The sequence below is a fragment of the Heterocephalus glaber genome, unplaced genomic scaffold (genome assembly GCF_053883595.1).
Source record: "Heterocephalus glaber isolate CG9 unplaced genomic scaffold, H.glaber_assembly_v1.0 deba00001773, whole genome shotgun sequence".
In the NCBI taxonomy this organism is placed as follows: domain Eukaryota; kingdom Metazoa; phylum Chordata; class Mammalia; order Rodentia; family Bathyergidae; genus Heterocephalus; species Heterocephalus glaber.
In genome coordinates, this window is record NW_028258463.1 from 8,239,827 (window position 1) to 8,252,279 (window position 12,453).

General features: G+C 62.2%; 1 protein-coding gene across 11 annotated transcripts; it reads right to left on the reverse strand.

Moving 5' to 3' along the window:
- Nfe2l1 (NFE2 like bZIP transcription factor 1) lies at nt 1–11,123 on the reverse strand. Of its 11 annotated transcripts, XM_004859584.3 has the most exons (6): nt 10,994–11,123; nt 9,153–9,360; nt 8,354–8,865; nt 3,929–4,147; nt 3,208–3,366; nt 1–2,707 (listed from the first exon to the last, which is right to left on the reverse strand). In XM_004859584.3, exons 3-6 carry the CDS (start codon nt 8,861–8,863, stop codon nt 1,343–1,345), a joined length of 2,253 nt encoding a protein of 750 aa, XP_004859641.2. In that variant the 5' UTR covers nt 8,864–8,865; nt 9,153–9,360; nt 10,994–11,123; the 3' UTR covers nt 1–1,342. The 11 variants fall into 11 exon arrangements, with proteins under 11 accessions (XP_004859641.2, XP_004859642.2, XP_004859639.2 ...); XM_004859585.3 differs by having other exon boundaries at nt 3,929–4,114; nt 8,354–9,360; XM_004859582.3 differs by lacking the exon at nt 10,994–11,123 and adding an exon at nt 10,595–10,745 and having other exon boundaries at nt 8,354–9,360.
- Between the last annotated feature and the right edge of the window lie 1,330 nt (nt 11,124–12,453).

A 12,453-nucleotide genomic window follows, 5' to 3' on the forward strand; every position in this document is an offset into this window, starting at 1 on the left:
TGAATCATCCATTTTATTTTATTTTATTTTGTCATGTGCTCACAGCATCCCTCTTTCTTTTTCTCTCCTCTCCCTGGCAGGTCACAGAGATAAATTAAAAATAAAATCTACGAGGAAAATAATTTATAAAAAGCACTCCCAGGCTCTGCCCCTGTCCCTGCTGCTTGGCTGGGAGCCCTGGGCGCGGGGAGAGGTCGGTGTCCCCAACCTCCCGCGGCCTGGGCCGGGCCGAGGCTGGGCCCGGGGCTGTGCTCGACCCAGGAGGCACACTTCCCCTCCTCCTACAAAGAAACCCAGAAAGGCAGGCAAGACCTCGGGCCAGGGGAGAGAACTCCCAAGTGTTCACACAGTTACACGGAGTCTTTATGGCAAAGAGAACATTTAGCAGCTTTGAAGACTGGGGCACCTCCTCACTGCACACAAGCACCCCACGCCCTAGGGGTGACGCCCGGCCGCAGGAGGATCAAAGCGGGGTCGAACGGGCCGGTCTGCGGGCCGCCCGTGCTGTGCTCAACCGCCTGGAGGTGCTGCCCGGCTCCCCTGCGTCCTCCCCGCCCCAGGCACTGCGCTGGGACCCTCCCGGGCTCCAGGGACCAGGCAGGAGGCAATGGTACAGTGCAGTACAGTGCAGCGGTTCCATGCAGGCGGATGGGACGCGGGCACCGCGGCAGGACCAGGACCAGGACGGCGGGGCGGGGCGCGAGGTGGCAGTGGCAGGGCAGTGAAGGACATGCTTGGTGTTGGGGCCTCTGCCCCGGCCGGCCCTACCCAGTGAGCCAGTGTCGCCCGGCTCCCACTCAGCTGAAACAAAGAGGCAGGCTGCCCTGGAGGGCGCCAGAGTGCAAGGAGCAGAGGGGACCGAGCCCCTGACAGCCGCCCCCGCCCCCGCCCCCCCCCGCCGCCCCGGTCTGCGGACCCTGGGTTGGGGGTTCACCACACCTAGGCCCGCTGGAGCCCCGCACACCCGCTGCCTGGAATCCGGGCCAGAGCTCAACCTTCCCTTCCTCTTTTCTGCTCGCTTGGAAGTTTGGGGTTTCCTCCCCCGCTTCCTCCACAGACCGCATTCCCCCTCCTCTCCGGCCCCCTCTGCCGCCCCTCGCCACACCTCCACCTCCGGGAAACCAGCCAGCGCCGCCCTCCCTTCGCTTGGAGGGGTCGGCCCGGCCCGAAGGTCCAGCGCTTCCACCGCCCGGAAGCCAGCCCCAAAGCGTCACGCGGCCGCCTCCCGCCGTCCTCCCTCTGAGAAGATAGATATATGGGGGAAGAAGGCATCCAAGTCCCGCCCAGGCCCAGGCCCAGGCCCGGCCAGCCCGGCCCGCTCCAGTTCCACCCGCCGTTCGCTTCACTTCCGCCGCTCCTTGGGCTTGCGCTCCTGTCGCCGCGCGTGCGCCTGCTGCTCGGCCATGGCGCGCGGGATGAGCAGGACGCTGCCGTCGCCCGCGTACTGCAGCGCGTACTGGCTGGGCGAGTAGGGCCGCCCGTTCTCGTCGCGCAGCCGGCCGAACACCTCCTGGTACAGGCTCTGGACCTTCTGCTTCATCTGCCGCAGCGAGCGCAGGGAGTCCGCCTTCTCGCGCAGCAGCCGCGCCTTGTCGCGCCGCAGGTCCTCCACGGCGCGCTCCAGGTTGAGGATGGTGTCCAGCTTGCGCCGGCGGCAGTTCTGCGCTGCCATCTTGTTCTTGCCGCGGCGCCGGATGTCGCGGATGAGGCCGAGCTGCGCCTCGCTCAGCTGGTACTTGGACAGCAGCTCGTTGAACTCCTCCACCGGCAGGTTGATGATCTTGTCGTTGGTGAAGGGGATCTTCATGGCGCGGGCGCGGTGCTCGTCCCGGCTCATCTGCTTCTCCAGGAAGTCGGCTTGCTTCTCCTTGCCGCCCCTCTTAAGGCCGCCGGCGGGGGGCAGGTCGGCGGCGTCCAGGGCGCTGGGCGCCAGGTTGTAGGTGTGGTTGTGGCCCACGTGCTCCAGGTAGGGCAGGCAGGAGAGCTGCGACGGGTCCTGGTAGCTCATGCGGCAGAACTTGGAATACTCAGGCTGGTAGCCCACGGCGCCCTCGGCCTCCTCCAGATCCAGGGTCTCTGAGTCGGAGCTGTAGCCCACGGCTCCTTCCTCAGAAAAGGAAGAGGAGGTGGAGGAGGAAGCGGAGGAGGCGGAGGAGGAGGCGGAGGAGGCAGAGGAGGCGGAGGAGGAGCTGCCCTCTGAGCCGCTCAGGGACGAAGGGCTATGGCTGGAGTCCAGGGAGAGGCCCGAGTCTGAATCGAACTCCTCTTCGAGCCGCGAGGCCTGCGCCGGGTTGAAGCCCTCCTCGATGGCCAGGTCCATCAGGCTGATCTCGTCCAGCATGGCCTCGTCCAGCAGGCCGCCCAGGGGGTCGGGCAGCTCCGGGCCGGCTGTGTCGTTGGTGGTGCCGTTGAGCTGGGGCGGGAAGAAAAGGCCAGCCAGGCCGCCGGGGCTGAAGGTGGCGTTGAGGCTGGTGGAGTTGCTGGGGACCAGCGGGAGCAGCACGGGGCTGCTGGCAGCAGGGGGCAGGCTCTCCACCTCGGGGCTGAAGAGCGAGAAGTCCTGGCTGCAGCTCCCCAGGGACGCTTGGTGCAGGCTGACATTCTGGTTGATGGCCGTGCTGGGGGCCAGGCTGTAGCTGGTGCTCAGGGCGTCCCCGGGAGGGCCACTGTACAGGGTCTCACCGCCGGATGTGTTCACCTCCATGGCCTGGGGGAGGGAGACAGCAGCGGACCACAACTGAGCAGCCAGACACAAGGCCAGGCAGGGCTCGGTCCCCCACCACCCCTCGGGACTACTTGGCCCGGCACAGGCGGCCCGGCTCCTGGGCCCCAAGTGCCCCATGGTGGAGGGAGGGCCAGGAAACCTGGGGCCGCTCACTGTCCAGGGCAGCTCAGCACAGCGAGGAGAACAAGCGCCACAGGCTCCTGACAGGAGGCCCTGCTGTCCTACATGCTCATCACCCAGCCTCGCTGAACCTCCATTGCCTCCCCTTTACAGTATGAGGCCGAGGGCCTGGGATTCAGCTCAGTGGTTCTGCGGCCTGCCTTGCAAGTGTAAGGTCCCAAGTTCGATCCCTGGTACAATCAATCAATCAATAAATAAAATAAATAAAGTAGGAGGCTGAGTGGGACGGCCTGGCTGGAGAGCCCTCTGTGGCCCTGACTGGCCTAGCGCACCAGGAAGCAGGTCTGCCCGGACAACCCTACCTGCATCTCCATGATGGACATGAGATCCTGCCACTGCTGCTCCAAATCAAACGGTGACTCTGCCCCCGTGAGGAGAGGGGACAGGAGGCTGTTCTGGAGGGCAGGGGGCTCACCCTCACTAGGCACTGCTTCTGGGAGGCTGGCGGCGTCCACTGGGAACTGGGGCAGAACACAGGGGCGTCACAGGGGAGGAGGACCACCTTCCCTTCCTCCCAGTGCTGCACCTTGCTTCCTGTTCCTTCCTTGAATTCACCCCAGGAGGACAAGGGCAGCCAGAGCGCTAGGCCTGCTCTGGCCCAGCTCACGGGCTCAGCACGCTCCCAAGGGGCAGGTGGCCTTGGGCAGCCTAAGGGCTCTTCCAGGGGCAGGGGCAACAGCCCCCCACCCACACCTGTGGTGACAGCAACTTTAAGTCTGGCTGGCCCAGGCCCTGGCTGCTGGGCCTGGCCTCTCCCTGACACAGCTGCAGGCACGCCATCTCTCTCCGGTCCCCAACTCCCAGGCCAGGCAGTTTCCTTCCCTGTCTCCCAGCGAGACCCAGCACTTCAGGGTCTGCTGCCTGTCCTCCTGATACGCAGCCCATCAGTGCCCAAACCCAGACAGGCGTGAGCTCCACCCCTCAGACACAGTCTCCAACTGCCTTCTGCAGGGAACGTTCTGGAAGCAAGCACCCTGCGGGTGCTAGGGGTGCAGGAGAGGCCGGCGGCAGAGGTGGCCATACCTGTGCAGGGAAGCACTCCCCGGTCTCTCCGTCTACCAGCAGGTCCCGGGCCAGAGCATCTGAGCCCTCGCCCGCCCAGGTGTCCTCCTGCTCGCCTCTTCCATCTCGAGACTCCTTATCCACATCCTGCTCCTTCTGCCGATGGCTATAGTCAAAAACCTCACGCCCAGCCCCCAGATCAATATCCTGCCGCCAAAGGATGTCAATCAGATCTATGTCCTGAAAGACAGACCACGACTTGACTTTAGCTCTCAACCCCGGAGCCCCTCCCTCCCTCCCTCCCTCCCCTGCCCTGCCCTGCCCTGCCCTGCCCTGCCCTGCCCTGCCCTTGGGCCCAGCCCCACACCTGCAGGCCTCACCCCCTGCTCCTCCACCCCAGGCTTCACTCATCCTCCGCCAAACACTGCCCCACCCCCACAGAGGAAGCACCACCAGCACGACTGCCCTCCTCTACCAGGCCTCCCGGCGAGGTCTGGACCAGACACCCCGGGGCTGGGGAGGACGCAGGAGACACCTGTGGTCTGGGGCAGGGGAGACCCCGAAACGTGCTCTGGAGGCTGGCACAGTAGCATGCAAGGGCGAGCTGTCATGCCGAGCTGCCCGGTGGTGGCCAGGCTTGCATCAGCCTGTGGTGCCACTGCATTTGCATAAAGGGGTGGGGTGGCCCTGCGAGGAAAATCCCTGCATTTCCAACCACCTGATGCAACCAATGACAACGAGGCCCGTTCGGCCCTTCCTCCAGCCAGCCCGTCCCGGCTCCCAGCAAGAGTAAGCTGAGCACCCACAACTCCTGCTGCCCAGGCTCACCTCGAGATCCATCCCTGCCAGGATGCCCATCTCGGCTGAGCTCAGCAAGCTGCCTCGATCCCCGGGGAGCCTCCGGCAGTCAGATGATCCCACTGGGCACCCCACCCTGCGTGGCCAGCCCACTGTCCCTCACACCAGCTGGCACTCTTTCCTCGCCACGCCCAGGACTGACTCCCCAGCAGGCGACCCACTCAAGGACATCACCCCTAGGACCATCAGCCCAGCACTGCTCGCCGCTGCCTGCCACCCAGGGTATCAAAACGCCTCCCTCAGCTCTCCCTGCAGCTCCTGAGCACTTCCTGCACCAACTGCCACCCCCACTGCCACCAGCAGAGAACCCCAATACACAGCCCAAGCTGCCGCCCGCGGCAGTGCCCTCACCAGCCTGAAAAACCCAGGCAGCCTTCCCGCATTCCCAAAGAGCCTGTCCTGCAGCAGGCGCCTCCCTGGCCCTGCCCTCCTGGCCCCCCACCGGGGCCTCTCCCCTGCGCTCTCCCACCATCCACCAACCTGCACAGGAGCCCTGGGCCCAGGACCAGAGCGGGGCTGGGCTGCCCGCTGAGTGGCCAGCAAAGAGTTAAGGGGCCGACTGCCTTTGGCCTGGCCCCTGCCACTGTGAGAGCTGCGGTCCAGGCGGGTCATGGTCTGCGAGAGGAGCCCCAGGGCAGCTGGGGCTGGGAAGCCGGACAGGGGGCTGCAAGGAGCTGTCGGCTTGCAGGGCGAACACCAAGCTGGAAGGGTGGCCCCTTGCTGGCTCTGAGGGGCCCAAGCAGGGTGCCCCGCCCGTGCTGCTGCCTGGGCGGCCCTGCCCAGCCCCCTTCCTCCATCCTGGAGCAGCCCCCTCCCACCTCACCACCCCAGTTCCACTCAGGCGCCCGGCAGCCCCCACCCGGCGCTCACCGCAGAGGCTGCAGTGAGTCGGGACTCCCACCCCATGCTCCGTGCTCACGCTGCAGAGGAAAGCAAGCTCCCTCCAGGGCCTAGCCTCCCGCGCTCCCCCTCCCCACGCCCCCCAAACTTGTTACCTAGGCTGCAGCGAGGAGCCAATCCCCTCCCCCTCCCACCCCGCAGGTCACTGCTGAGGCTGCAGAGCCAATCCCCTCCCCCAGGTCAGCAGCTGGGCTGCGGAAAGAGCCAATCCCCTCCCACTGTCGTTACCTAGGCTGCGCAGGCAGCCAATCTCCTCCCCCAAATCTTCGCTGGAGATGAGGAAGGAGCCAATCCCCTCCCACCGCCTGTTACCTAGCTGCAGACGGGAGCCAATCGCTACGCCAGGACAGCTGGAGAAGCTGCCGCAAGGAGCCAGCCCATCCCCAGGCCGCCTCCGTCTCCTTGAGGAGATGCACCCAGGGGCGGGCGGCCCCACCCAGCCTCAGTCAGCTGGGTGGCGCAGTGAGAGCGCCCTGGGGGAAGGGGCGCCACTCTCCTCTCGATGCAGCTCACTCCCCCAACCCACTCAGGCCCGCAAGACACTCCGGCCCGAGGCCCACCTGGAACCTCAGTCCTCTGCTGGGAAGTGGAAGTTTTCCTGTTCCTCAGCTGTGGCCGGCCTCAAGGCCAGGAATCACAAGCTGGGCAGGACAGGAACCCAAGACCCCACCCCACCCCCGCAAAAAGGCCATAAGCTTTGTCACCCTAAAACAGGCCAGAGCAGAAAAAGGGGAAAGCCATCTTGCAGGTATGCAACTCACTCCAGGAGGGCACAGCCCTGAAGCCCGGCCCTCAGGGACAGGTGCCAGCCAACATCCTGGCCACCAGTGCACCACCCACTCCCCTCCCCACCAGCCCGCCAGGCCCTCATTTCTCCAAGTAGGAAAGGCCCTGGCAGAGCCAAGAACACACTTTCCACCGGACTGGATCTTCAGTGGGGGGCACTCCCCGGAGCTAAGGTCAGTCAGAGACAGTGTGTTCCCCTGGTCACAGCCCGGAAAGAGCTGTCACCAGGCCACCCCGTTCTGGGCACAGTGCCAGCCTCCAGGAGAATCCTACCCCAGACCAGGGCCTAGGCCATGGCTGCCATGGAACAGCCTGGCAATGGGAGCTGCTGCCACCCCAGGGATAATACGGCTCCATGCTGCTGTCACATGCTCCGGACCCGGGTATTTTTATCCTGAGTGGCTGAGGAAATGTTCTGGACACATCACAGCTTCCCATCCCCCAGCCTGGGGCCTCCATGCAGACCCACTGTCTCCCGGGGACAATGCTAAAGGCCTGGGCTCAGTGAGAGCGTGAAGTTCACGAGGGCCTGAGTGCAGGGAAGCAAGATCAAGGCGCCATGCTGCCCGGCCCCGCCCAGCCCCACCCAGCGCCACGCTGCATCCTGCATCGTCCAGGTCCCACAGGACACATCCCGCAGGACAGGAGCAGAGCTGCCCTGCAGGGCTCCCAGGACAAGCCTGCCTGATCCTGCCCCTGGGCACAGCCTCCTCCCTCCCGGGCATGGCCAGACTGGAGCCCACTTGAAGGACAGGAAAAGGAGCACAGAATGAAGTTCCAAGCAACACTGCAAGAGTCTAAGACAAGAGGCCCGCAAGGCAAGAAGTGCTCCTGGCTCCAGGGATCAGATAGTAAGTCTTCTCTCGGCCAAGTGCTGCTGACAAACAGGTCTGAGGAACCTGTGCTCTGGGGCGACCTTGTTAACCTGTGCTGCTTAGGGGGCTCAGCAAAGTCCTTGGCCTCTCCCCACCCACTACATACTAGTTCCACCCCCAGCTGTGACAACCAAGTCTCCAGGTACTGCCAGCTGGCCCTGGATGAGGACCACAGGCCCAGAAGGAGCCACACACTCTTCGACAGCCAATAACACTCGAGAGGGCTGAGGGCAGGAGCAGGCCCTGCAACATCGCCAATTCTGCCGTCCCTCCGAGGCCCACACAGCCAGCCCACCACACGGCCTGCTCTTTCAGAATAGGCGGCTGCAGGCTGGACACAGCGGGCCTTCCCTTGAGCTCTGGGCCCAGGAGCCGTCACACCAGTTTTCGGCTTGGTGAGGCAGGGATAGTGGGAAATGCATCCCTTTTTGCCCCAGCACGCATAGCACCAACAAGACAGGCACTGAGATCGCCTGACAGCTCAAACGGAGCTCATGCGGGCATGGGACAGCCTCCCCTGCCCGCCTCCCTGCTGTGGCCTTCAGCAGGAATGGTAGCCCTGGCCTCTCCTAGCCAAGAGCCACTGTCCAAGCCTGCGCTCTGGCTCAGGCCCAGGACAGCTGAGCCCTCTGGGCCAAGCAACCACAGGCCCAACCACCAAGAACTTCAGGGTGCACACCCATGTTCTGACATGGGCGTAGGTGCAAGGCAGGGGCCACATGGCATTTGTGTCCTAGCAACAGACATACCCAGTGCCGGGTCACATGACCCCCAGAGCAGGCCTCCAGCAAGCGTGTGGAAATCCGGGCAGTAAACATGCCGGCCTGTGGGAGGCCCCGCTGCCTGGACAACACATTCACATTCGGAGGTGGGTCAATGGTTCACCCCAGGGTAACACCCTCTGCCCCAGAGCCTCAGTCAGACAACTCCGCCCCTTTCTGCGCAGCACCTCGCCCGAGACACTACCTGCCCGCCCTGCGCCCCATAACCCGAGCCGCACCTGCCTACCCTCCACAGGGCCACTCACCTCTTTGGTTAAGTCTCCACTGACTGGAGGGGCTACAGCCCCCAAATCCTCCAAATCCTCACTGAGGCCCTGTTCGGGTTCACTTTCTCGCACTCCGTTGTCTGGGCCTGTCACATCCTGGAGGCCGCTGGAACTCTCAAGGGCCAGGCCTGAGCTGGGCTGGCTGCCAGAGACAGACCCCTCGGGGTCCCGGTGAACCAGCCAGGCATTTACCTCAGTGGTTGGCACCTGGAACCTGTCCAGGGCCCTCACCTGACTGAGGAGCCGACGGGCAGTGAAGTAATTGTCCAGGTCTATGCTCTTGGGGTGGATCCCGTAGCCATCCAAGGTATTCCGCAGGTTGTGGAACTGCGTCTGTGTGTAGGCAGAGCTGGGCCCCAGGATGATCTCCCGGAGCGGGGGGAGCTGTGAGGTCAGGTAAGTATCCACGTCCACCCGCACCCCAATCAGACTCAGCAGGATGGTGAACTGGAGCAGTCCTTCCGTTAAGTATTTCTTCAGAGAAAGCATTGCTGAAGGACCAGAATGTTTATGCTTTTTGGTTTTTAAATCTTCCGAAAGACAAATCAAGGCCACTGTTCTGCCACTCCAGCCGGCAGGTTACCCTCCTCAGTCCCAACCCTGCACCCTTCCCTGGCACAACACAGGAGCTGAGGTCCCCGACAGCCCCAAAGGAACGGACACCCAGTGGAGCCAAGGCCACACTCCGGGCCACATTCACTCTTCCCTCTGGCCACCTCACTTCGGAGCGCACACCAACTCCTCACCCAGTCCAGGCCTTCCGGCCTGCGCAACTTACTGTCTCCTCCTCAGTCCACATGCAGCTGCTTCCCCTCGCGGCACCGCCCCTTCTGCAGGTTCCGCTGAGGCCTGCTCCAGCAACAGCTGATGGATTTCTTTTCCTTCTCCCTCTAGGTTTATTTTCTTTGGCTGGAACTCCAGGCCTTTTGTCTTGGATCACAGCGTCCCGCCTCCTCCACACTTACCAGGGGGGTTTCCAGAGAAACCTGAAATAGGAGTCACAAGAGCAAGCAGATGAGATTCCATACTTCTTGCATCGTGATCAGGACAAGAGAACCTCGGGGAACAAGGGAGAAAACACTTTTATACTACAAAAAACAAACCACTTACACTCTCAGAAAAAAATAGCCTGTTATAGAGAGAACTACAAAAAGGTATTGATAACCAGGACCCCTGGATATTAAATTTGCAATACCCCCCCCAAAAAAAATATTTGCAATATCCTTAAAACTAGCTTGCTTTTGGGCAGGGGATTTAGCTCGGTGGTGCCACCGCCTGCCCTGAAAGCCCAAAGTCACGAGTTCGATCCTGGGTACCAAAAAAAAAAAAAAAAACTAACTTGTTTTGGATAAGCAGCCAATCCCCAAGTCTCTTGCACTTTGTCGGATTACAAACCTGCCTCCTCCTAAACCAGCACCTTAACCAGCTCCTATTTTTAGCATGAGAAGCCCATTTCCTATGTTAAAGCTGGTTTCCAACTCTCAGGAAAAAACCACCTCCAATCACCCCTTCCAGTTCAGAAGGGGAAGGAGAGATTATTCATGGGTAAAAACGTGAACAAACACGAGGACTACCTTCAGGACAATGTTCAGGCCACTGCTCCACACAAACCAGTAACGACTTTTGTTTTCCCTACTTTGAAACCTGATTTTCCCTTCCCATCCTCACATTTAAAAAGAGACAAGAGCGGGTCGGGCCCCCTCACTGGGCTGTACCACGCTCAATTTTCTCACCAGGTTTTATCTCCACTCCTATGACCTTCTGAGTCAAACCAGAGGCTGTGGCCAAGTTCTCAACCCAGCTGCCAAGTGGGGAGAGGGGAAATCTACCTCTTGGTTTCCGGTCCCTACTTCGGTACTGGGGGTCGAACTCAGGACCTTGAGCTTTATAGGCAGGCTCGGCGCCACTGAGTTAAATCCCCAGCTCCTTCTGAACTTTTATTAACCTCATAAACGAAGACTTGCTTCCTTTCCTCCGCTGTGACCCGTCTACCCAACTTCACCGAAAATGAGGAGCAGGACCGATGTGCAGGCGCGCGGGCGCGCGCGCGCACACACACAAACACACATGCACACCCCATCAGGCTGGAGTAAACACAACTGGAACCCTCGATCCCTGCTCGAGCGAGCCTCCAGTTCCAACGTCCCAAGGGCCAATTAAGTTCAAGAAATCGAGCAAAGTTCCTCTAAGCCCGCGCCTGGGGCCACCCCGCCCCAGTACCCGAGTGTGGCGGGGCCCGCGTCGCCATCCCCACGGTCGGCGGTCGGCGTCCAGCTGCGGGTGGCGGGGGGCGAGCGAGTGAACGCGCGGCCCGGACCCGACCTGGCCCGGCACGGCCCGCGCCCAGCAAGCCCCAGAGCTCTCCCCGCCCTCCGCCGCGGCCCCACCCCGCCCCTAGCCGGGCCGCAACCACGCCTTCCCACGCCTGCTCCCCTCCGGGCCGGCCCACCCGAGCCGGCTCCTCTGCGGACCCGCGGTTCTGCCCCACTGGCCCAAGGCCCCGGCCCCGGCCGCATCCCCGCTCGGCCGACCGCCCCTAAGCCGCATCCCGCCACCCCCACCGCGTGACCCTCGGCCCCACCGCGCCGCGCCCCTCAGGGAAAGAAATGTGCCGGGTACCCGCTGCAGAGCCCGGCGTATGCCGCTGCCGCCACGGTAGGCCCTCGGCCCAAGTCCTGGCCTCGCCGCCGCCGCCGCCACCACCGGCCGGACCAGAGCTCACAGCCTCTGCTTCCCTCCCCTCCCCCTCCTCCCCCACACTCGGAAGCCCGTCCGCCGCGCCCGCCCCAGAAACAGCTTCTCCAATCACTGAGCCCAGGCCACGGCCATCGCCGGATGTCGCTCTGATTGACAGCAGAGAAAGACCAATAGTGGAGCGGGCTTCCTCTGTATCCACCAAGACGGACATGGCCTCGGCCCACTGGGTATCTATGCCCGCCTCGCGGGGTGGGCCCACCAATGAGCGCGATGAAGGCCCTGGTGTCCGGCCTTCTGCACCCCTCCGCCGCGCCTTCTTGTTAGGTGGTGTTACAGGTGCAGCGCCTTCTGCGTCTACGCACGGGGCCCCGAACAAGGGCTGGAAGGCGGTGTAACAGGCGCGAGAGCGCGGATTGCTCTTTTGAGGGTTCCCACCGTGACTTGCAAAAGTCCACCGAGGCGCACAGTGGACCGAGGCGAGGCACGGACCATGTGGCTCTCGTGGTGTCGACGCTCTTCCCGCCATCTTGGTTGCTGGCGACGGAAACCCGGACCTTGCTTCCTCTGCCTGTGCGCCTGGTGCAGCCACTCGGGCGGGGACAGCGGCTCCCGCTTCTTGGCCCAGAAGACGGTCACTTCGAAGGAACAGCCTTGCGGACCGGTTGTCAACACCGTCACCGAATCCGTGGGTTCTTGTGTTTTCTGTCAGGCAGTGGCATGAAAACAAGGTTTTATTTATTCATATTTAATTTATTTTTTGAGACAAGATCTCACCATTTAGTTCGGGCTGGCTCCGAACTCGTGGCAATCCTCCTGCCTCAGCCTTCCGAGTGCTGGGACACCACGCTCACCAAGCTTCTTTTTTTTTTTTTTGTACCCGGGATCGAACTTGGGTCCTTGTGCTTGTGCAGCAGACGGCGAAACCACTGAGCTAAATCCCCAGCCCAAGCCTTTTTATTTATTTATTTAGCTACCAGGGAACGAACTTGGGACCTTGCGCTTTCGAGGCAGGCGCCAGAACCACTGAGCTAAATCCCCAGCCCAGCCTTTTTATTCTTATACTTGTGCACGTGAAGGGTCAGAAATCCCACCCTGACACAAAGGACAAAGGTGCACAGCTCTTGTAGCATCTACAGGATAGGCAGGGTCTCACACCTGTAGAAGGGGCTTTGTAGTTACACCTGGACTCTACCACGTGTCTTCTCGGTACCATCATAAATCCCCTCTGGGTGTGATTTTTTTTTTTTTTGGTACCGGGGATCAAACTCCGATCTTTGCACTTGCGTAGCAGGCAGCGCAACCACTGAGCTAAATCCCCGGCCCTGGGTGTGATTTTTACTATGCTAAGAAAGTAAAATGTAAGTTAATGTGGTGACCATTCT